Below are 25,287 nucleotides of genomic sequence, written 5' to 3'. Positions count from 1 at the left end.
GAGTGGAAAAGCAGCACACTGATGAACTAATCTCTCTCTTTCTTTGCACTGCAGCACACCTCATTGACTCTTTGGGGTTGATTTACTAACCTTATAAACACACCACGAACATGTATACACCTCTGTAGTGTGTTCCCTCCCAGCATGATCTATGGGTGGAATCTAAACACCTTTGTAGTGTGTACACACCCAGCAGGTGTGTTGTGCAAAGCCTTGCATGAATTGCAAGGTGATGTTGTGTAAATTAGCTCTATGTTGTGTTGCTTGCGTTGATGAATGCAGGAATGTAAATGCATGAGCTAACCATTTTTGTCTAAACTGTGAAGCAGCATTATATATGCATCATGTGCATGATTTTTCCTTATATGGCATTAGTGCAAATATGCTTTTAGAGACTTTTTGGTTGATAAATACGTTTTGCTGTGTGAAAATCACACGCACCTGGTGCGTGCGTGTGTTTAGGTTAGTAAATCACCCCCTTTGTGTTGCTTCTCCCACCCCCTCTTTGAGCTCTTCTGTACAGACTGTATAGTAGACAGCAAGAGGCGATGTATTCATAATCACAGAGCTGCATTAATTTGTGCTTCTTGTCTGGAGCTCAGCTTCAACAAATCAGCAGTAAATTCAATAATCCATTTGAATGGGGTATCCAGCAAGCAGAAGAAACAAATTATGCAGTTTTAACAACATGTAAACTTATTAGGCTAATAGTTTTAGCTGCTAATTTAAACGTGTGATAACCTAGAATCATTTTAATTTTAGCATCAGGTGTTAAAGACTACATCAAGCAGAGCACTACATTTGAAAGCAGATACTTTCAATACAAGAGACAGTATGCACTAGCAACCAGCTTGTAGAAGAAGGTGTTCAAAGGATGTCTGTACCTCCGACGTTACAACTCTGACCACCTAGTACAGCAGGTGACTTTTACCACCTGGTACACTGGGTACCGCCATATTGGTTGGGGACTAAAGGGCTTGTGGGGTGGAGCCAGTTCTTAATCAGCAGATTAAGAGGTCTCAAACCTGAGCATGGTGCAGGGCAGAATTACATCTCCAGTCACATCAGCATCAAGGACATCACGAAGGATGGTGAAAAACACTTTAAATGCACTATATGACCTTATTAGTACTTTTTTTTAACCTTAAACTCAGATGCAATTGAATTTGTGATTTATCTTGAAGCAATTTTAAGAGGCCAGCAGTGAATAGTCTTGTTGTATTTAAAAAAAAATACTGATTGATCTCTACTAGAGCTAAAGACAGAGGGCCTCATGCATAAAAATGTTAGGCCCACATAATCAGGTTGTATGTCACCTTCACCTTAATGTGCATCAGTGTTTCTCAGATCAGTCTTAAATGCCACTAAAAAGTCTCATGCTCTATCTGTGTTCATGTTCCGGCTATGTTCAAGGTAAAATGGTGCATTCCTTAAAAAGTATTCATTTAATTAGTGCTTTTCTGCCTTGGGACTTCACATACGTATCAAATTAATGTTGGGACAGCCATCTTGTGCATGCTCAATAGAAAATAATACTAGGGATACTTTTTTAGACAGGAGCCAATTAACCTACCCTCATGTCATTGGAGTGTGGGATGAAACACACACAAGCATTGGGAGCACACAGAAACTCCATGCAGGTAGTGTCTTGGCCAGGATTAAAACCAAGGACTGCAGTAATGTAAGACAGAAGAGTTAACCACTAAGTCACTGTCCTGCCCTGAATGTAAAGGGGGAATTTATCAAAACTGGAGCAGAAGAATCTGGAGCAGTTGCCTATGGCAACCAATCAGCTTCTCTTTTCAGTTTGTTCAGGTAAGGTTTGAAAATGAAAGGTGGATACTGATTGGTTGCCATGGGCAACTGCTCCAGATTCTGTCTGCTCCAGTATTCATTAATGTGCTTTAAAAATATGCAGTACTAGTAGTCCGTAAGGATGGATGTAGAGAAATGCTAAATTAGCGCATTTCTCTACAGCTCATGCATTTGCTGAACTCTCTGTGGCATATCTATACAAATGGTGATATAAATCTATAGCCTCTGTATTTTCAGGGGCAAAATCTGCAGGAAATATGCCTATAGCTTTTCATGTGTTGGAAGGTATATCACTTCTTAGTAAGTTGTAGATCCTAGGTTGTAGATCCTCATTGGCCGCACGGCGCCCTTGTTGCCATGGCGCCCTGTGCGGCTGCACTGCTCGCACACCCCTAAGGCCGGCCCTGCTCATGGCCATTGGTAACAAAAGTAGCCACCTCCAGAAGGAAGGACAGTGTCGGCACCAATTCAGAGATGATTTGAGGATCTACAGCTGAGTGATACACAGATAAGATACATTTTTGTTAATAGTTAAAGTGACATAGTTAAATAGTTAAAGTAAAAAATGTTTTTCCCTCCCCCAATGTTAATGTCAGCACCTTTTCATCTGTCCCTCCAGCGTTGCGGTGGGTCTCCGATCCAGCGCGGACTCCTCTGAGCTTGCTGGTACTTCCTGTCCCACGGTGTCTGCATGCGGGTGCACGCCGTCCATAGACTTACCTTGTGTCTCTCCTCGCATCCCGGCCGAAAATGTGATCTGCGCATGCGCCCGCCCCAGGATGCTTTGCGGCCTCCCAAGAATTTTCACATTTTTGAACGGGAGCGCGCGGGGAAGACACAAGTAAGTATTAACCCTTTTCAAAGCGGGGTTTTTTTAAAACACTTTTTGCATATATCTACTGCTTGCTAGCAGTAGATATATGCAAAAAAAAAAGGGGGCTTTAATTATCCTTTAAGGTACTTGAATGCATTTTTAAGATTTAACTTCTGAGATTAGTGTCACTTTAATTTAGGACAGGCAGCTAATCATTGGTGTTAATAGGAAGCTGTGCACAAGGGGCATATGCATTTGATGAACTGCTGCCTGATGCCTTCTATGTTTATTAAAGACACGTGCAGCGAGTTTAATTGCTCCAAATATGCCAGTAAATGGACCAACTGTCTGCCTAAGTCAGGAAGGGTATACAAACCAGTACCACACTGGCTACTATGGTGAGAGATCTGCTGGTGTATAGGTAATGGATTGCTCTAAACAGAAATGGAACGTTAACACACAGCTAATCAGAATATATTTGCAACTGTACTTTGTATTTGTTCTCAAGTGCAGAGAAATAACACAGCAGATAATGAATATACGCTTCCTATTAATTAAGCTACTGTGAAGAGAAGTTCTGTTCTATACAGAACTATAGCTGGGAAGAACCCCTACTCATGTCTGCTCAGATTTATGCACTTGTTTTAGGACATTACGCTATGAAGGACTTTTACTGATTTATTAATTCACTTGAGGAATTTGTTTTGCCTGTGGTACCAGATACATCTTCTAGCATGAAAACTGTAGGGGAGCTATAATAACTTCTTGCAATTTTTCAGCCTTTCATCTAGAAGTGAGCTACAATCGAAAGAAACAAGGGACCAGAAAAGGATATTTCACTGGGCTCTGTATACTTCCATTTAAAACATAATAAAATATTGAAAACCTGCCATGAAATTCAATCAGCTAAGCTAATATACTGAAATCTACTAACAAATTCTTATGATTCCTGTTATTGTTACATTTATTATCCCAAGTAGAAATAAACCCCCTTTTTTGCTTTTCAATGTCAATGTGTGACCTGGCTTCGATGAGTCAGTAGTGTAGCAATGAGGTGTCATAATACTATATTGCACAATTCCATGGATTTAGTAGAAAACCTAAAACCCAAGTTAGAAGATTTGGGTTTTTATGGGTTATGATTTATCAAAGAATGTAAGTCTTTACTGAATACCAAGAAAATGTAACAACCATTTCAAATATGATCAGACACATTCACTTAACAGTTAACAGACAGAGGTTAGCAAAAAAAGTCTATTTATAGAAAAAGTATTGCCATTACAAAGAAAACAGTACAACCACAATGGTTCCTACTAAATGCATAAATGGATTGACAATGATCGCATGGAAACGGGATCTCTCAGCACTGCAAGTTCTAAATATTAATAGTATGAAACTATGAACTATTATTATTTTCAATAACATGGGGCTGTGAGCCCAACTTTAGTCAAAGAAGCCTGATAAATGACAAATGCAGCTGTCACCCTGTCTCATATGCCCCTGGTGAAAACTAGAAGTGATCGTGCCCACTCACATTAAACAGTCATGGTCCACTACTGTTGCTAAACCAGAGCAATGGTGTGGTTTTGTTATGGATTTAAATTTGTCTTTAAAGAAAGATTTTCTGTGAAATATAGGAAAATAAACAATATATATTTCCAAGCAAACAATATTGGTTGGCCTTTAAATTAATTTTAGCATGTTTTAGCTATCATTATTATTAAACTTCCAATTGCACAATACAGTATATGCATAAGCAATACAATCATCACCAATAGCCATAATCAAATTACTCTGAAAAGTGAAAATGGCAGTAACTGAATAATTGGATGGCAGAGAAGTACCAGTGCAGTTGGTTTTAGATATGAGTAGAATAAAACTATACATCTAGGTATGGTGGAAGTATACAGAATATCTTGCATAGCTGCCATGAGGTATTCCATATGACATATGGTGTTTATTCTTGTTTCTACTGCCTGCAAAGAACATTTGGCAGTTGTCCAATCTAAAGTAATGTGCAGTCTTGTTGCCATACAAATTCTATGTGATTTCTGTGCAGATTTAACTTTGTCAGCTGTAATACAACTAGGCAATTGTTGTCTTTTACGATCATATCAGTGACAGCGGAATATATAGTTGAATGATTGGTTCCAAACTCATATCAGTCTGTGCCAACCATGAATTTCATAGCATCAAACAATGTAGTTAATTCTTGTTTCTATAGATATGTGAATCTGTTGTGCATTTTTTAAAAACCTGCTCATACACTTTTCAATTATCTGAGTCATTTTAGATATCATTTGCCAGTTATTGGCAACAATGACTCAAACATCTGAATATCTGCTAACATATTAAGCAGGTACAATGACCATGATGATTTCTACTGCTGTGCACACAATTATGATGCATGACCAAACCTGAGCTTTCTGAATTTGAGCCTGATCTATATTTATGGCCAGGTTAGAACCTGTTGTTTTTTATGTTGTTTTCTTTGTAAGATTTTATTTGAAACGTATAAATCATAGCACATACAGTATAATTTATGTAAACTCCTATATATGTTAGGAGGATTTTAATAGGTTTGTTTGCTCTGATTTAGTGTTGCATACCAACAGCTTTTGACTGGAGAAAAATGATTCTCCAATCAAATGGAAGGACACTGGGATAGTGGGAGGAGGAGGAGTCCTGTCTGTGCAGGAAGCAACATCTCGTTAAAAACTCTCCTCATGTGGTCAGTTTTCAGTGCCCCTAGCCATGGGGGAGGATAGTACTGCTGGCTCTCTGATGGGGGAAGGAGAAGGAGAAAGTGCAGTGCAAAGTAAGTGCCCTAGGAGAGAGTGCACAAACATATGATGTTTGTTCTGCTGAAGAGAATTGTCACAGTAAACGAGTTGATGTTTTTTAAGAAAACCATTATGTGGACACCATTTAATCCATTCCAATTAGAAAAGAGGACCTTTCTAGAGTAAAACAGGTACTTCAGAAGGGAAATAGTTAACAATGGGAATGCAGAGTCTGTCAATGATCAGAGAATTAGCAGAACGCAAAGGGAACTTGGATTGAAGTCAACAAGATCTTGTGCCTTAAAGGTTGGAATCATTAACTTCCCCCTATGTGGTTTAGTGAAAGACAGGTGGTTTGCTATCCACTTTAACTTCCACCTGTGAGGTTTGGACAGATGATGGATTTGTTATCTGGACTAGAGAGGCACTAGCAAAGCAGTGATAAAGCTATGGCCCTGTACATGAGGGAGGAGACACGTAGCGTCAAACACACTGTTAGGCACGTGGCTCTGAAACCTGTGCTACCTATCTGGGAAGCTGTTGTGGAGGTGCCAGTGAGTTGCATTTGAAACACTGTAGTGAAGAATCTTGCTCTGCCATAGCATAATTTCTACTGAAAAAAAACCATGTTATAGATTAATAACCCACTGTGTTGTTAATGTTAAAGGCATTGTTCATGCATGTCATGAGTAAAGTTGCTGTGATGGTTTTGCACAATTAATAGTCATCCTGAGCAAACCTGTTGGAAGCTCAGGATGTTCAAAAAAGTTCCTCACGAGCACATCCAGAATGTAGCTGACAAAATGTGTCATTTTCTTGTCAAAAGGTGTTTCTAACCATACTGAAAATGGTAAAGATGGCTGTAAATTTTAGAAGAAAGGAGGCACATTGTTTGCTGAGACAGCTACTGCTAATGACATGGTAAACCATTCCATGAAGCTCTGTATGCACTGTTGTTGTGCCAATCTGAAGGCCACATGATGTTTGGAGGTCTGTAGCTATTGACTCTGTAAACAGTTGGCAACTTCTGCGCACTGTGTGCTTCAGCATGTGCTGACTGCTCTCTGTCATTTTACGTGGCCTACCACTTCGTGGTTGAGTTGCTGTTGTTCCCAGTTGCTTCCACTTTGTGATAATACCACTAACAGTTGACCGTGGAATATTTAGTAGCAAGGGAATTTCACGGATGGACTTATTGCACAGGTGGCAACCTATCACGGTACCACGCTTGAATTCACTGAGCTCCTGAGAGTGATCCATTCTTCCACAAATGTTTGTAGAAGCGTCTGCATGCCTAGATGCTTAATTTTATACACCTGTGACCATGGAGGATTTGGAGGAGTAGCCCAATACTTTTGGCAATATAGAGTATGTGACCATATAAAGTAGCATCAGCATCCGTTGTACAGAGTCTCAAAATCCCCTACCTTTAGGGTGCTCTTATATGTAAATACCAATTTCTACTACATGTTGGTTATATTTGTTGGCACTTCCTTATTGCCTCCTGCTTCCCAAGATTCTGTATTGATGGACCAATGTAATGGGCACGCTCACTGGCCAATACAGAAACAGAGAGGTTTAATAGAACAGTGCCAACCACCAACTTTTTAGTGGCAGTTCCCTGAGTTCAGGGACTTTTGAAGCAATCTAGAGCATAACATGTTCACTGACATCATAATATGGAAAGCCAGCTCTTGCCTCAGTAACCAGCACTAATTTAAAATTGCAGATAACTTTGTGGACATACTTCACACTGTCCAGAAGATAATATGTATATTCTATTCAAAAGGTATGACCGTTGGCACCAGATTATTGCAATTTATTTCCACCAGTATACAGGGATGATACTGGTTATGGTCAGACTGGTTATTACTGTACTGTATGAAATTGTAACTGGGCAAAGTTGCTTAAAGATTAACTAAGTCCCTGACCCAAAAGCAAACCTTTACTGAGTGACATATGGTGGCCTTCTTCTAAAAATGCCAATTGCCTGTCTGTATCTGGCTCAATAAATAGAGCCACTGAGCTGAAACAAGTATGCAAAATCAGAGTAAAGTAAGAACTCTTACTTTTGATATTTGTTCCAAGTCACTGACCTAGGAAGTTCTGAGACTGTTGGATCAATATGACAGCCAGGGAACTGGCTTCTTTAATACAGTGTATTCTTAATACAGTTTTTTCTAACAACTATATAACAATCCCTGGGCAGGGATATCATGCAAGCAATCTATTCGGTGTTTTCATCCTGATGGTGGCTTCTTCTGGAAATATGACTGTGGGGCATGCTTTGGTTTTAGAATACGTAGTCAATAGTCAGGTGGCCCCATACCCTTGATTGCCTTTTGAGAAAATGCTGCTGCAAGAAAGGGCCAGGAACTCAAGCTAAGATACTCTGGTGCTCATTTCCTACTTTCTTTTGAAAAGATTTTAGCACCTGAAGAGCAGTGAGTGTGTAAACATAGCTATCGGCGATTATGAATTGGTGCTGAGAGCTGAGGCAAGACGAAGGTGAAATGGTTGAGTAAGAAACAATCTGCTTCTTAAACTTCTCAAGGACCTTATTGTATGCCAGCTTCTTTACTATAGAATAACTGAATTGTGTTTAAAATTTATATTGTAGCAGAGTACCAATGAGTCAGGTAACTAATGTGAAGGAAAGGGTGGAATCCATCAAACGTGACACAACACAGATTAAGCTAATATTTGAGGGTGAATCGCTTCGGTCTGGCCAAGCAGATTGACAGTTGCTTTTTGCAAGAGCAATGCATTCAATTTCATCTAACTGGGTGTGATGTGTGAATTCACTTAAAAACTGTTTTTTTTATACCTCAGAAAAAGATGTTATTATGGGCAGTACTATATTACAACAGTACCAAGATGCTGCAATTGTCACTTGTTGTTTAAACGTATAATGAGTTGTCTCAGTTTGATAATGACTTTATATTAGTGAAAGCATGGCAAATAGCACGTTTGGATGTTCTAAAAGATTAATGGCTTTTGTGCTGAAAAGATCTGTATTGGAATATGCATCTGTACTGCATGAGTAGACAGAAATAAAGTAATAAATAATTAAAAGCTAAAAGTTAGAAAACAAACAAAATAAAGAAAGCAACAACTGGTTAAATAAAGGGTAATAAGCAGGACTTTGCTTTACATTGAATTTTTAATTGGCACAATCCTATTAACCAACTGAGATACATATGAACAGGATTACAACTACACGAAATACAACATATTATGAATCATAGAAACAAATGCTGTTTGCCAGAGCAGCTCATGTGGCTGCTATAGGGCTTATTGGGCCTGCTGGGGTACATTTTCTTATGTGTCCTGTCTGTGCAGACAGACCTGTACACCCAAAACTCTGTTCAATTGTCAGTCACCTTTTATATATTGAATAGGTCTTTTTTTTTAAGCTTGAGGTGATGGTGTGCATAAGGCAATTGTTGCTGGCAGTCCATCCAAGAGCTTTTTTCTTTGTCTTTTTGTTGTTGTTTAAACGAAAAACAAAAAAAATGTGCAAGTACAGTGTGCACCTTACCCACCTCACATTGCATCACTTAAATTTACCACACCCCACTATGACCATAGATAAAATAAAGTTAGCCATACACCTGTTAGGCCTATTATCCCTGATAAAAACTGTCCAGTTGCTGGTTAATTTTACACTTCTGTATCCTCTGCGGTATTCTACATAATAGGTACACTAAAATAGTGAATATGTTAACAGAACAAAATGAGGTAAAAAAAGTAAGTTATTCAGTAGCTGTCTAAACATATTTTATGAAACAACGCTCTCCCCCAACAAAAAAAGGTGATTCTGCCACAAGCAATGGGTTGTTTAAACAAAGTCAGCTGGAAAATGTTCATCAAACTCTTCATCTTTGTTAGGCAAGGGGGCAATGTTTGCTTTGGCAATCAGAAAACATTCCTGGGCTTTTAGCTGCTTGAAATTAATGTAATTGAAGTAATCTGGTAAGAAGACCTTTTGTTTTGGTATCCACAACAATCGTCTTTAGATCTGTTAACATTATGATTGTTGATGATGCAGAGCCATAGCAAGATTAATCCATTGGTATAATTGTCTGTGGCACCAGAGAAGGCTGTCCTGGCTTTAAAGAAGAAGAACTCCAGGAAAATTTTATTGTGCTTGTTTTTGTTTAGGTTTAGAAATTAAAAACCAAATTATACTCACCCTAAACTCCAAACCAGCCAACTGTCACAACGCTCCCTCCACCCTTTCTCCTCCTATCCCATGGCATTGAATTGCTCCTCAGCATCCTCACTTCTATACACTGTATAGAACGTGATGATTTAGGAGACCTTAGACCACTGCAGTGGAGGCGGAGAGAGGCTGGAAGAACCGGTCTAAGAACAAGCCAGGTAGCCCCACTGCATGGGTTAATAAAAATGTTTCCCAAAGTTTTCTTTTATTCAGGGGATATGTTCGCTTAAAATCATTTCACACGGGTTTGTTGTCCGTGCCTGCCGAGTTTGCTCAAACAGGACAGGGACGGCCTTACAAGGAAAACAATTAAATTAAAAAATAATATATGACAAAGGGCACTGATAGTTATGGGGATGAGGGAGGGAGGGAGGACGATGTGTGAGATATCACCATTGGGTCATGTTCTCAGAAGGTAGCCTGCCCACTGACTAGTTATTGCGAGAACCCCAAGGTTTCACCAATCAGGCACACAAGTTAGCGACCATAAAACAAAAAACATGCACACACTAACATCTAGGCTGCCACCGCCCACAAATTACAGACTTGTGATGAACCTTACTCGTGACAGCTCTTGTCAGTACACTGCTCCTAACCAGACTGGCACTCAGGCTTCTGCCATCCACACACTGCTCTCATTAGCAGTTACAGGTTGGCTAAAGGAGGCAATCTTGCTTACTGAGTGTGTACAAACACCTACTCACAATCTTTTACTGCTGCCACCAATAGAGGGACACTCACCCAAAATCTAGTTGGCAGTCCACACACAGGCAGATGCAAATCTCACATACCATTTTGTGTGTTCTGATAGTTGTGAGGTAGCTTAGGTGATTTCCCTTTGCCTTTGAGATTCCACAAGCTATCCAGTGAGCCAGAATCCTATGCAGTCACCTATCAGCCAGAATTCTACACATGTCTAGCATGACTGATTTTAAAAATGTTTTGGAAATCCAATGAAAATATAAACCAGAACCCATGCCTTCTTTTAGCTGTATCATGACAGGTAGTGTTCCTTGTATCCATCATCTCTGCCCGTCCAATGTCTTTTTTTGTACAAGGCAATGGACTATGAACAGTTTCATTGTATTTATTCACCATGTCGCTGCTTTGTAGCATTTTCCACCTCACCTCTTGACTGCCATAAAATACATTTGGATTATTATTGATCCACTGTACAATATTTTTCTTAAATCAACACTGGATAAATACTTTTTATTTGATGGCTTCTATAAAATAAATCTTTCCATTGATCTTCTTTACAACTATGCTGTATATGTTAATTATTATTTCCTGTTCTCTTTCATTGGTTTCCTTAAATAAAACTTCCAGCTCCTTTGAAACATCAGTGTCCACCTTTTTCATTATGCTATAAATACCCTCCACATTGTCAGAAGTGCCCAGAGATGCTATTGATGTTAAACTGAAAATCGGTTTTACATTACAGAACCATACAAAGAGAACTCTTTGTTGCCATCATCACCTATGTGAGGCAAGTGTCTGAACTGGCAACCTTATCTTGCAAGGAACACATTCAATTTTTGCATACGTACAAGGTGGTGTTTGGGCCTAGAACTTAGTTTTTTGGTTAACATAGTAGCTAGATTGCATGGCCTGGCAGACCTTGTTTTCTTTAGTAAAGAGAATTGACGAAATTTAATGGCAGCTATGGCAAATGGGGAAAAAAGATTGAATGCTTATGTACACTCAACTGTACTGCAACGGTATATGGGGGGGTGCTCAGGGCCGGATTTCCCACTTTTGTTTTGTACGCATGTATGCATGCATTGCTTGTTTTGTACGCATGTATGCAGCCTGCAGGTCTGCTATTCTCAAAGGGGGGGGGGCTCATTGAGGAACCTGGCCTTGGGGCAGCAGAGAGAGTAAATCCGGCCCTGGGTGTGCTACACAAAAAGGGCTGCTTTGACTGTGTCAGCAACAAGCATCAAACCTATGCCCTTAGGTTTTTCCCCTTGCAGCTATGTCTACAGTGCAACGGATCAACCACCATAATAATAAAATAAAGTGAATAGTAAAATAAAATAAAATATACCTACACAAAATAGAAACTTTGATTTTGAGAAGGATGAGCAGCCTATACCCATAGGTTTGTACACTTCATTTTCAGCTGAAAATCAGTGTGTCGCTACAAGTCCATGCGTGCATGCTATAGCCAAGCGCTAATCCAGCTTGTTTGCTGACAACTATAAAGGAAAATTGGATGACTGCATACCAGCTATGACAAAACTTTTTCTTTATTCTTTCATAAAAGCATAACACAAGAGATGAAATGAGACCTCACAAGCACGCACACCCACAAGTGCTTAGTCATAGAGTGTCTCTTACAATAAAATATTCCTACTCTACATAATTATAATTGAGCCTGTGGCAATAGGTTTGTACAAGGGATGCACCGATATCTATACTAGTATAGGTCTTGGTGCTGATACCGAGTATTTGGGTGAGTTTTACCAAATGCTCCCGATGCCTATCCCGATACCGGAACCTCCGGTATCAAGAAGCCGGGCGGCAAGTTAATTGGTACCTGACCATGAGGAATGTCAACTCACGTCACCAAAGGAATGTGATGAGTGTTAGGAATGTGAGAAATGTCGACCCAAAGCCCTCACTGACCACCTGGAGCATGTGGTGACCACCTGAAGCCCATACTGACCACCTGGAGCTTGCACTGACCACCTGGAGCTTGCACTGACCACCTGGAGCCTGCACTGACCACCTGAAGCCTGCGCTCCCCTCCTGGAGCCTGCACTGACCACCTGGAGCTTGCACTGACCACCTGGAGCCTGCACTGACCACCTGAAGCCTGCACTCACCTCCTGCAGCCTGCACTGACCACCTGGAGCCTGCACTGACCATCTGGAGCCTGCACTGACCACCTGGAGCCTGCACTGACCACCTGGAGCTTGCACTGACTACCTGAAGCCCATGTTGACCACCTGGAGCCTGCACTAACCACCTGGAGCCCTTACTGACCACCTGAGAGCCCACACTGACCACCTGTAGCTCACACTGACCACCTGAGAGCTCGTGCTGACCACCTGGAGCTTGCACTGACCACCTGGGACCTGCACTGACCACCTGGAGCCCGCACTGACTGCACTGACCACCTGGAGCTTACACTGACTACCTGAAGCCCATATTGACCACCTGGAGCCTGCACTTACCACCCGGAGCCCTTACTGACCACCTGGAGCCCACCCTGACCACCTAGAGCCCACACTGACCACCTGTAGCTCACACTGACCACCTGAGAGCTCGTGCTGACCACCTGGAGCTTGCACTGACCAACTGGGACCTGCACTGACCACCTAAGAGCCCATACTGACCACCTGGATCCTGCATGCAGCTTCATAGTATTCTGCATTGCTGTATAAAGTATTGCTGAGATTTGCAGTCCTCTATAGCTGTATTATTCTGCGGTGCTTTACAATTATATATTGCTGAAGTAGTAATGTTGTAGTAATATTTATAGTCCTCTATATATGGTGCTATTCTGCATTGCTTTATAATGTATTGCTGGGATTTGTAGTCCTCTATAGTTGGTGATATTCTGCATTGCTCTGTAATGCATTACTGTGATTTGTAGTCCTCTATAGCTGGTATTATTCTGAATTTCTGTGTAATGTATTACTGGGGTTTCTAGTCCTCTATAGTTGGCGGTATTCTGCATTGCTGTATAATGTATTGCTACGATTTGTAGTCCCTTTATAGCTTAAAGTCAGTGGCAGATCTTCCAGGGTTGCAGCTGGTCAGCCCTGGTGCTCCACCACTAACTCCAAGCTGTGGAGAGTCTACAAATCACAGCCCAGACAGGAGGAAGAGGGTCCCGATGACCATCGCCATTTCCATAAAAAGGCCTACCAAAATCCTCAGCACCAGGCCTGTGATGCTCTTAATCCGGCCCTGGACACAGAAAGTAAATTCCGGAAGCAATAAGTTATACAGCTTTCTTCAGGTAGTTGGACACTGGCAAATATGTTTTGTAGCAAGCAGTACAAGAGTGAATCACAGAAAACAGAGGGGAGAATTCTATGCCCTTTGATGTACTCCAAGAAACAAATTTTACAGCTAAGACAAAATTCTTGTTTTTTGAGTGTACATCACAGGACACCGCAAGCTAATTCTAGAACTAATGGGACAGCCAAAAGTAGTCAGCAGTTTTGCTGAGCAAACCATTTGAGAGAAAACTATTTTTCAAGGTGCACCGGCAGTATAAGTGAGTACACAGTGAAGATTTTAGCAGGTTTTCACATTTTTGAAGAATCCAGACTAGTGCTCTTTGCAATGCCAAGGCAGGCTGGTCTAATGGCAAACAAGTACAAACTGTGTCCACACGCTCTCTTTCTGAACTTAAAAGCGATGTCAAGAGACAAGTCTTCTTCTTGGGCTGAGTCCACAGCACTGGAAGCAGATCTTTCTTCTTCTTCCTCAGGGAATGCAAAGACAGACAGGCGGGCCAGAGGGGGTCTCTGAGAGAGAAGGTGAGGAGTTCCACTCGTGACCCCTACAGTCTGAGGAATACAAGAGGTCAGACATTTTCCACATAAATTCAGCCATTACTGGAGAAAACCTATCTCTAGATAGCATAGTAGAGGAGAGGGCCCTTAAGGGTGGTGAGTAGGACCCTGAGGTGGGTAGCAATGTGGAAAAGAAGAAAAGCACAGGACTGAAAGACAAAGTGTCACCAAAAAAGACAGATTCCTGAGAACCGCTGTAGAACTATGTACCCACAGAGCCCACCACCCATACATCCTTGCCTCTATGATCCTCCATGTGCTGAGAGTAAGCTTTAATGCACTCACAAACTGTGGAGGTCAGAGGCTGCTCTGTCTCCAGACATATGCAGGCAGAATGGTGATCACGAGTGTATGGTTTGTTTGGTGAGTTTTTTCTCCTTGTGCTATGATGTGCAGAGACTGCTCAGAGTGTGTGCCAGGAGAAGGAAAACAGTAGGTTTATGTGCAGTGCTCTAGAGGGAGGCTGTAGAGGTGCAGAAGTGGCCCTGGGCCTCCAGGGAAATGTGAATCGTTGCCAATTTTAAAGAGCCAGTGACCCCCCCTCCCCCAACGTTCTGTGATAAAAGAGCTCCATTTTCACCCCTGAAGTTCTGGAGCAAATGCACTGGGCATCTGATTGGGGTGAAAGCCCTGGGCTTACTTTGTCATTCATGTGGTCTCACCTGGAGAGATGCCCCCTCAGATCTTCACTTTCCTAGCGCATCTGCAGAGATAGGGCTCCAATGGCAGATGCACCACAGCTCTCCACCTATATAGATGTAGCTATGCCACACGCTGCACATAGTGCAAAGGATTGCACCCCAAGCATTATCTTTCTTCTAGCGTGGTCTGGGTACAGTCCCCCCAGGCTCATTCAAGGAGAAAACCAAACCAGATCGCTGCTGAGAGGTGCCACAGTAACTGTGAGCAGACTAGGGACACTTTCTAAAGGTAGAATAGAAGGCAAAAAAGGATGTGCTTTGGAAGCAGTGGAAGGGTTTATACAGTGCTGTCCTTAGAGCTTTCAATTGTCAGTGTCCCATGTCCTGTGTTTTACAATCAAGTGATGCCTGCCCTTGTGGGGTGGGGATTATCCTCACTGTTTAGGATTTTATTGTTGGTGTGTTGATTAGGTTTCCCAACTTTCCCTTAATCATAGCCTCAGACTGCGTTCCATCCTATTTAATCGAAAAAACACTTGACATGTTGAGAAAAATCCAGGGGTTTAAATGGACAAAGGTGGGACCAATTAGTGATGATGGATGTAGTAAGTCTCTATAGTTGCGCACTCCATGCAAAAGAAAATAAAGGGGAGATAAGAAGGGGTAAAAAAAGTGAAGAATAAGTGTATTATATCCATGACTCTTTATAATTTGTTTTAACCCAAATCTTTTTGCAATAATAGCTGGTGGTATCACCAAGCACAGGAACAGTGATGGGGTCTTCAGTAACCCCTACTGCACAACTGTATATTTAATTATTAAGAACACTAATATATCTGTAGTGATGCCAACCCTTTAACCCAGCTAAAATTTGAATGTGGTCACAAATAAGAATATATTTATTAGAATTCCATTAATATGAGATTTAGATCATACATTGAAGGTAATAGTGTGAACATAACATGCATTTCCAATTTATGGGCACCCAAACAAGAGGAACAAAAGAAATATATTGAAAACAGTAAAAACTAGGTTATTAATCTTCTATAGTATTTAGTAGGCCAACTACCATCAAAGGCATATTAACTAGAAATCACTAAACTTAAAAATTTAGAAACATTATTAGGCAGATTGAAAGCCCAACACAGCCCATGGTCGGAGACGCAGATGGCAAGACCTGTTTTCTTCTTTATTCTTTACCTCTTTCTTTTTTCCTTTCTAAAGTTATCTCCTATTAGTTCCTATTATTGTGAGCTGAAACCTGCTTCATCACAGAGGAGTGACAATTATATGTTCTATATATGCTTAGTTCTCTTGTTCGACTGTGATATTTGTTTGCTTATTTGTTGTTAAACCTTAATAGTATGATCATTACTGCAGTAGAGGTTTATTGTTATGTTTGTGTACAATTTGTTATGCTTTTGGAAACCTTTAGTAAAACTTTTGAAACAGAAAGCCCAAGACAGCTTTCCGTGTGTCAACTGCAATTTGTGTGATCAAAACTGTAACTCCAATGCATTCATATTGAACGGGTGAGAAACTTAATCACATATTGTCCTTGCTATATGGTTTATGTAATAGTGTGCCCATATGGTTTTCATTACATTGATAAGACCATAAGGAGCATGAAAGAATGGGTCAAAGACACTTACTACATACAGTATATAATAAATTAATGGAGCCAACAACATAATAAAAGGCCAGTAGAACTTGTATTTAAAAGCATCAGGTCCTCTTTGATTTAATAAGATTAGTGCACAGACCCTATGACGTTCATGTGTTAGAAACAGATCTCACTATTTCTAGAGACAATTATTTATATTATTATATGTTATTCATTAGTATTATTCTTTTCATCCTACAACTCTATTATTTTTACTATTTCCTATATCTTTATTCCCGCATACATAGCTTGGGTGAAATTTCAGAAATGTAGATGTTAAATATGCACATTGTTAGTAATATATACAGAATCACTAAAAAATGATCCAGTGAATAAACAAGTATATTTGTGGAAAATTAAAATTTTTATGTGTGAATTTTATAAATCCCAATTCACATTTTGATTTTTTTTTCCTTTGCTAATAATAATTTAAAAACATACACTTCTCTCAAAATCAAATCCAGTTTTTCTTGGTTCAGATCCATTTTATGTTGTTCATCACTGTAAACTAAAAAATCTGAGTTGTGTATTGATAGACATTAGTTGTCAGTTTCTTCAGTGTATTTGTACATTCTAATATGTTAATGTTATGCTGCTACGCATTTTAATTTTTCACTAGTGCAATATTATTTATAATTCTCCTTATTTAATGAGAGTACATGCACAAGGATAAAATTGCCTTAATTTATAAAATAATTGAATTTTGGCTCCAAGAGCATTGTTAGAAAACCCTTAAGAATTTTAGAGGCATATTTGGAAACGCATGCAAGATACGAAGAGTGAGTACAATTTTACACCATCTGGCGTACAATGAAGAACTATTTACAAATATGTTATGCTCCATCAGCTTTTTGCTAGACCATAAGATTTTATTTTACTGGACCAATTAAATTTTTAATCTACACACGGCTCTACAAAACCAAGTCATTAAATAATGATGTGTGTTTAGCTCAAACGTTCTGCTGTGCCAATGACCAGCTGATACAGTAAGATATTGCAGTCATACATTAAATCTGAGTTTTCTTGTTTAAAGTGAACTTGTACAGAGCACAAAATTCTGTACTTACCTTTCTAGTGCCCCTATCAAAAATGCACAGTACAAAGACCACTACACTCTGGTATGGGGGCACAGAAGAACTGGGCGGTGAAGGAGCGCAGAGGTTAGTATGAAATGCTTACTCAACATGCTAATAAAGTAAACCTGTTATATTGCCTACTATGGGCCTAGTGCAGGTTAGGGTTGCCACCTGTCTGGGATTCACCTGGACAGTCCAGTTTTAGAGTGCTGTGCCCAGGTTTCATGGTAGTTAAAAACTGGACACAAGCTATCAGGCAGACAGGGGCAGCCATGGGGCCCTGCTTAAGCCAGAGCACAGTAAAGCTGGAGACAAAGCTGGAAGTAGTAGTGTTCTCTAGTCCAGGGATGGGAGCTGCAGGCAGGTGACCTGGGCATGCATTCATGCATTCATGATATCAGGTGCAGGGACTACATCTGGCCCATCTCTCAGGCCCCTCTGGCATCCAAGAATTTCCCCGGTGCCGGCTTCTCCTTTGCAGCCACATGACAGCACTGAGTGTGCAGCTTGTCAGTGCCCTGTGTGCTGGTGATCAGAGAGGCTGGTGAGGGGGCCACTGGGCTCTAGAGGAACACTTGTATCCTTCCACTGAATGGCTGAGAGTGAGATTGGAGATGCAGGCAGTGCAATGTGGATCACAATATGTTCTGAACAGCATTACAAATTCTTTGGAATGTAAACAGTTCTCATATATGTATTTTCACTTTGTATTTAAGGTGACTGACAAAGAAGTGTCAGTTTCTAAAGAGTTTTCATCAGAGCAGGAGAGTTAGGTATTTAGTCTCTCCTTTACAGGTACGTATTTTGTTTGCAACTTTTTAAGCAACAAAAGCACTTTTACCTGTTTGGCTGGTGCTCTGCTTTAAAGTTGTTTGCAAAATAGCTTTATACACGGGTGAAATATATCTTTTTAAAGTATTTTACAGGTTCAAAGACTTGACAAAACAAGAGAATGATTCACACACTCTTGCCTCATGGCATAACACGCGGGTTCACTCCACTCTACTGCCACTTTGCTGTTCCTTTGTCTGTACCTGTTTGTTTTCTATTGCTAGAACAATAATAGACTGACACCACTGTTCAATTAATTAGAACCCCTTTTGGGTTTAATGGGTAACCTTCCACTCACATTCTGATATCTGCTCTGCAGTAGATTGTAGGAAAACAGTATAAAGACATATTTCAGGCACACATACTGATAGTATTTGCAATTTAATGAATAGGTAAAATAACTAGACTTAATGTTTTTCTAATAATTGCATTACCTTGAGTTTTGTTCCAACATTCCAACAGCTTTTAGTTGTAGATGAAAAACATTTCTTTAAATAAAAATCTTTAAGATGACTTATTTATCAGTTATGTGTTTTAAAAACAAGACCTTCAGTGCTTTGATTTATGATAAGAAACCATTGTATTCTGTCTGATTTTTTTTATAATCGGTCTTTTACAGGAATATAAAAAGTATATTACCTTTTCAATTCATTTCCTTAAAATGGAAATGTGCTGTTTAGTATTCCATAGGAAATTACTTTTAGATTATTTTTATAATATCTTGTAAGCTTCCTGTGTGATTGGGTATACATAAATTATGTACTTATGCTGTTCATTTTATTCATTCCAGATAAAGCAGCAGATAATGAAAGGCAAAGATGAGCTTTCTTCTTGGCATATTATAACAATATTGTTAATATTACTACTGCCTAGATTATTATTTTTTGTATTACCAAATACATTTAAATACTAATACCATTATTGTTATTTTTATTATCATCATCATCAGCACCACTATATTGTTAGAAATAGTTTAGCCACAATTAATGGTATGAAATTAGTTCCAAATTGATTTCTGTATATCAGAAAGTACTACTGGCTTCCATTTTATACGCGATTGGTTGAAATGCTCATTCCTAGACTTAAAGATGTAATTCAAAGTACATTTAGGCTATGATCATCAAACCTACTTTGATCCAATAATCCAGTTTAAAAAAAAATAAAAGCATTGTAGCATTGCTACAGTGGGACATTGTCAGTCCCACAATGTCAATTCTAGAATTTAAAGAAGGTCTATGAATTTTAGGGGTACATTTAAAAAGCAGCGGTATGGCAACACTACGGCCATACTGCTGCTTTAAAAAAACAAAACACAACTAGGAACCAGATGTACCAGACTCACTGGAAAATTCACCTGTTCTGCCCAATAACACGTTGCAGATTGTGCCACAGTCTAAAGCTTTCTGGTCTTATTTGCAAGGGGTGTGGACCTTTGGGTGACCTCTTCTATGCATGATATGCTCACTATACTCCATGTTAGGGGAATTTCCTGTTATATCTGTTGAACACTTTAGTATAGCTTCAGTTTTTCACTGCTGTGAGGGAAAATATAAAAGCCAATTGAGAGAAAAGTCTGAATGTATTGGATATACTGTGCTCAAGGGCATAACAATAGCCATAGTAGATCATAAGACCCAAAAGTCCAGAATCCTAGAATGATAGAACTGTTTGGTTACACAGTGATTTATTCAGGTAAGAATATAATTTGGTAAATTAATTTTGTGTAATGACTATATACTGTATATAGTTTATGAACTTCTATTTGATTGATGAAAGCAGTTTGTATTCTGTACTACTAAAGGGACTGCTTTGGGATGACGATTAGAGACGCAGAGGGATAAGGCAGGTACTAATGGTTCTGCTATGGGACCTCATCACACACTGTTATGAACCTACAAGGGATAGTGATAATTGTCACATTAATGCTCTAGGTTACTCACAGAAACTGGTCTGATCAATGTATTTATTATTTTTTCCATTTTACTAATCCTTACAATTACCATGTGTTTCACTTTTTTATTGCTTGAATGTAATAATTTTTTTCCATACATATACATTTAATACAGGGTGCTTCCATGACAATGTGTTCTCTACCATGATACTATTAGTCCCGACTTTTAGACTGTATCTCTGTTATTGATACTCATATTTCAATGATCTAGACACAAGAAAAGGAAGGTACCTGATCGGAAAGCCCGTGAGAAAGGGCTCTAATACTCTCTTTACTGTATAGAAGTAAAGCACTGCAGAAATAAAGCTTTGCCTACTGGCTGAAAGAAATATTCAAATGTAATATTTTTTACTGTATAAACCTGAATATAACTACATTTGAAAAACATATATTTTAGGTCATTTTAACATTTAATAATGCTAAAAACACAATAAATGTCTTTTGATTCTTTTGTTGCCAGACCCTGCTCTCCAATTTTAACCCCAGGCAGTCAGACCATGTTTGTTATTTTTCACTTTTTTATCATGCATCACTATTTTTTACCTACAGCTTTAAACGTTTGTAAAATACCGCCCCCCCCACCACCACCATATACTTTCTACATGTTTTATTTTCATGATTACAGGCCAGTATAAGTGATCTTGTTGGCTGTATTCGTAGTCGACAAGGTAGCCCTGCCTGCCTGTGGTGATTGGTCCTGGCAACCAATGACTGAAGCAGAGGGGGGCCTGTACAGGGTTATAGTTGGCACTGGATGCACCGGCCTCTGCATTTTTTAACAAAACACTCACAGCTTGAAAACAAACCCAAGAAATTATTCAATGGCAAGGCAGAAAGCTTAACAAACTGTGTTTTCACCATAGAAGGGTAAGCCATTTAAGTAAAAATCAACTGGTAAGACAATAGCTGTAGGTAGCTAGCTAACATCATACCACCAGTTTAGGTAGTTTTGTTCTGCAGTGGTTCTTATGTGCAATTTTCTCCATGCCCCCCCCCCCATGATGTATTTTTTAAAAAGCGGCTGCATCAATTGCTGTTTGTGTGTTTGTTTTTTCTATTACACGGCCATGACATTTTGGTAGAAAATGTCTTCTTGGGTTCCAGTACAATAATCATTTTCTTATTAGGGCCCTAAAATGCTTTAAGTTCTCAGCTGCTCTAACGTACATATTTTTTTCCACCGGAGCAATATATTGTCAATGAGCTTAATATTTTTATTTCCAGTGTTCCATGTTTAATTTTATTGAAATGTTCTGTGTTCAATTACATTAGTGATACCATTAATCAGTTTTAGCCATGTGATGTCAGTAAAACATCCTGTATTTTTACCATCTGGGTAGAACTTAGAAAGAATATTTAATAAAGTTTTTCATTTGCATTTTTTAGGCTTCAATGTCCCCTCTATACTGCATTATACCCAAAAGGATACTTCCTATTATATTGCTTTGTCTGTAATTAACTACGGCAGGTCCTCCTTCTATCAAGTACAAAGGCCATAGATGAATACACTGGTACTTACAGCTGTCCTCTTCATCTGTGAAAACACTGATCACATAACAAGCGTACACAAACCCGATGAGCTGCATAGAGAAAGCAAAAGAGATCTCAGTTAATAGGTCAATTGTAAAATGGAATTTAAAAACTGTAGAGTGTCAGCATTGTTAATTTAAAACAGAAGGTATTATTAGCCCATTACACATTCTTCTAAGAGTGAATCAATGGTTCTCCTCGGTAATAAACCTCTCTGATAATCTGTGAAAGTGGCTTTAGCTGAAGAGGTAACACGCTTTCATTGTTAGGAATCTAATGTAATGAGTGTGCTGTAGAAATTCTCAGAGGTTTTGGCTGGAGAGTCCACACAATATCAACAATGGTAAATAGGAGAAATGAATCACGTCAAGTAAAATTAGTTAAAATTCCCATGTAAGCATAAACAATAGAAGGCAATTGTTGATTCTGAAAATGTCAGCAGGGTCATCCAATGATCAAGATGTCTACGGGCACTTTGCAAACTCAGCAGATAATTTTTGAATGAAACCCTTCAATGTCTGACCTAAAACCCTGCCACAACCCTGCCAGTAGCTATGCATAGATAAGGTTGAATACTGTTTTAAACTAATGCTAAAACTTAAGGCTTATATTATCAAATAGTATGAAGTCCTTGAACAGGAGAAAGACAAATCCCTCCTATTAAATTGTATAAATGTATAATTTAAGAAGAATGCCTTATCACAGATCATAATATTCTAGGAGTGATCAGGACAAGACCATGCCCTCTGACAAAACTCCCCACTTTCCTCCATTTCTGTGAATGAGCAGATTGTAACATTTGCAGTAGGACAAACATTGACTTGTACAGTACAAACATTTGTACAAACATTGAACAGTTGTCTGCGTCCAGGGGCATACATCCATAGATGTATGCAAATAAACGCCTGGAGCAGTGTTTACTAGCATACAGCTGCCACCTTTTATTGATCTGTACAGGTGGACTGTATGCAGCTGTTGTGGCTCCAAGGCGCAGAGATCTGGGCATCTTTTACAGACCTATCTGCCCATGTGAATGAGCCCATACACACTATGACTTCTCTTGCTTGTACTATTTCCTTTAATGGAAACAAAAATAATTCTCTTTTACTTGCTTCTATTTTTTTGATGCCACTGGCTAGTGTCCGCAGTGTAATAAGTGTGATAGTGGTGACAGAACAGGTATTGGCTTGTGTAGGATGCTCTAGCTCAAATGTGAAAAGCAAGAGATATAATGTCATTGAAACCTTTAATGGGGTGGTTGAGAAGGATGAGTCACTCCTGTGAGTCACTCACTTTTGTGTGTAAATTTCATCTTGAGCTATTGAGCCTTGTAAATAACAGGCATTTTACAATATGAGAAGGTTGGTACGGAGAAACTGTAAAACATGTAAAAAAAAGGGCCAAGAGCATCACCTGCCGCTATTTGATTTTATTCTTAAGTCCTCACATGCAGCAAAGAAAAACATGTGTACAAAACCACACCACAACCCCTTTATTTAAATGATAATAACACATTATAGGCATGCAGAGCCTTTTGCATTAGGGTATGCACACAAAAGTACAAACACATACATGATACATACATACATACATACACAGACTTGAGGCATCCCCGATTCCCATCTCTTCAACTGTCCCTGTCAGGGACCAGAACACCTCCAGGTGGCACTGGAGCAGATCCTGCATTTCCGGTGCTCACCTGCAGATGTCTCCAGGCAGCCAAAAGTAGCTGTCAGGGAGCTGAGCAACTCTAGGTGGCACTGTGACACTGGAATCAGGACCTGCAGCTCCAGGACTCACTTGCAGGTGTTTCTGCAATTAGGCACCACCTGCTGATGATCTGGGAGGGTATTTAATCCCTCCCTGCGGTGAGCAAGTGAAAACCTGGGGAGCACGACAACACAAGGGGAGCCACGGAGCAATGATCAGGGTACAAGGGTCCACTTCAGGGAGGGATTAAATACCCTCCCAGATCATCAGCAGGGGGTGCCTAATTGCAGAGACACCTGCAGGTGAGTCCTGGAGCTGCAGGTCCTGGTTTCAGCGTCACAGTGCCACCTGGAGGCTTAAGTCCCTGACAGCCATTGGCTGCCTGGAGACACCTGCAGGTGAGCACCGTAAATGCAGGATCTGCTCCAGCGCTACCTGGAGGTGTTCTGGTCCCTGACAGTGCCGTACCTCTTCCAGCAGGGGTACATTAATGGAGCCTGGCAGGTGGTCATGTGACCACCCGTCTGGCTTCCGGATTGGATGGGAAGCCAGGGAACCTGTAGCCACACTCCCTCCTAGCTTCCCAGGCAGCAAAGGCTGTAACTGTTATGTGAGGAATGTAAGAGCCAAGTGCTGCTGCGCTCTGTATCGCTGAGCCGGTCACAGAGAGATCTTTGTGACCTTTCCATCGGCTCAGTGACTAAAAACATGGTGCCTGCTGTTGTGGTTTTGGTGTTGCACTGGGGGTGATTAGGTTGTGCCCAGGCACCCCCAGCACACCCTGTGCACATGCCTATGTAACACATTTGTATTAGAAGTAGATCTAAACCTAGACAATAAAATCTCATATAAGCTTTAACACATAGATATCATTTCAAAAGCTGTTTCCAATCGTTTTAAATTTATAGCTTTCATTAAAATAATACTTTTATCCCTACCTTCTGATCTCGTAACAATTGTAACATTGGGTTTCCTCTAATTTTCTGTCCTGATGACAGTGACAATGGTCACCAGGACATATAGAAAGGGTGAATATATAGCAACAAAAACTTAACAATGCATGCAATCCTTCCCTGCTCTATGGAACAAAACAATAAAAACTTTCAGTACCAGGGACTGCGCTTCATTATTGACCTCAGCTGGCCCAGCCATTTTTGCAGTTGTTCACTTTTTTTATAATTTTTTTTTTCATTTACAGCTTTCAGAGTTTGTAAAATACCTTCCAAATCATACATTTTCTGAAAGCACAGGAGCAAAGAAATATGCTGCTACTGATTTTGTAGCCCCGTGATAGTTGCGCAAACGTTTATCAAAACAACATATTTAATAAAAATACACTAAAATCAATATTAACACACAAAAATACTGTACATCATATCTTCAACAATTCCTACTAAAAAATAAAACTGTATTGGGTGAATAAATAGCACATATTTGCTCATTTTCAAATGTGTCTGGTTTCAAAACGGTGAAAATCAAAGGAACCCAAACTGTAAATATGCAACTTACCCTTTGTAACAAAACACTGCATCGCATGTGCACAATACACACCAGCATGAGCGTTATGTGCACCATAACGTCTGCCTGCTGATATGATCGGGACCTTAGTGTGCATTACCACAAGGTGTATAGTGCACATGGGCACTTTGTGTGTAATCTATGTGTCTGTGTGTGTGTGTGTGGGGGGGGGGGGGGGGGGGGAGGGGGGTGGGG

At 39.9% G+C, this 25,287-nt stretch overlaps 1 protein-coding gene across 1 annotated transcript in view; it reads right to left on the bottom strand.

The window, feature by feature from the left end:
* The window catches only part of NKAIN3 (Na+/K+ transporting ATPase interacting 3), a 361,396-nt gene that overhangs the window by 2,109 nt on the left and 334,000 nt on the right, over nt 1-25,287 (bottom strand). The window contains exon 5 of the mRNA XM_018568104.1: nt 21,854-21,914. Within this exon, the coding sequence (XP_018423606.1) occupies nt 21,854-21,914 (61 nt within the window). The remainder of the gene's footprint in view (nt 1-21,853; nt 21,915-25,287) is intronic.

This window comes from Nanorana parkeri, unplaced genomic scaffold (assembly GCF_000935625.1).
Source record: "Nanorana parkeri isolate BGI_ZX_2015 unplaced genomic scaffold, ASM93562v1 scaffold1137, whole genome shotgun sequence".
Lineage (NCBI taxonomy): Eukaryota > Metazoa > Chordata > Amphibia > Anura > Dicroglossidae > Nanorana > Nanorana parkeri.
The sequence above is the reverse complement of the archived record's forward strand: the minus strand, read 5'-3'. Positions and strand labels throughout refer to the sequence as shown.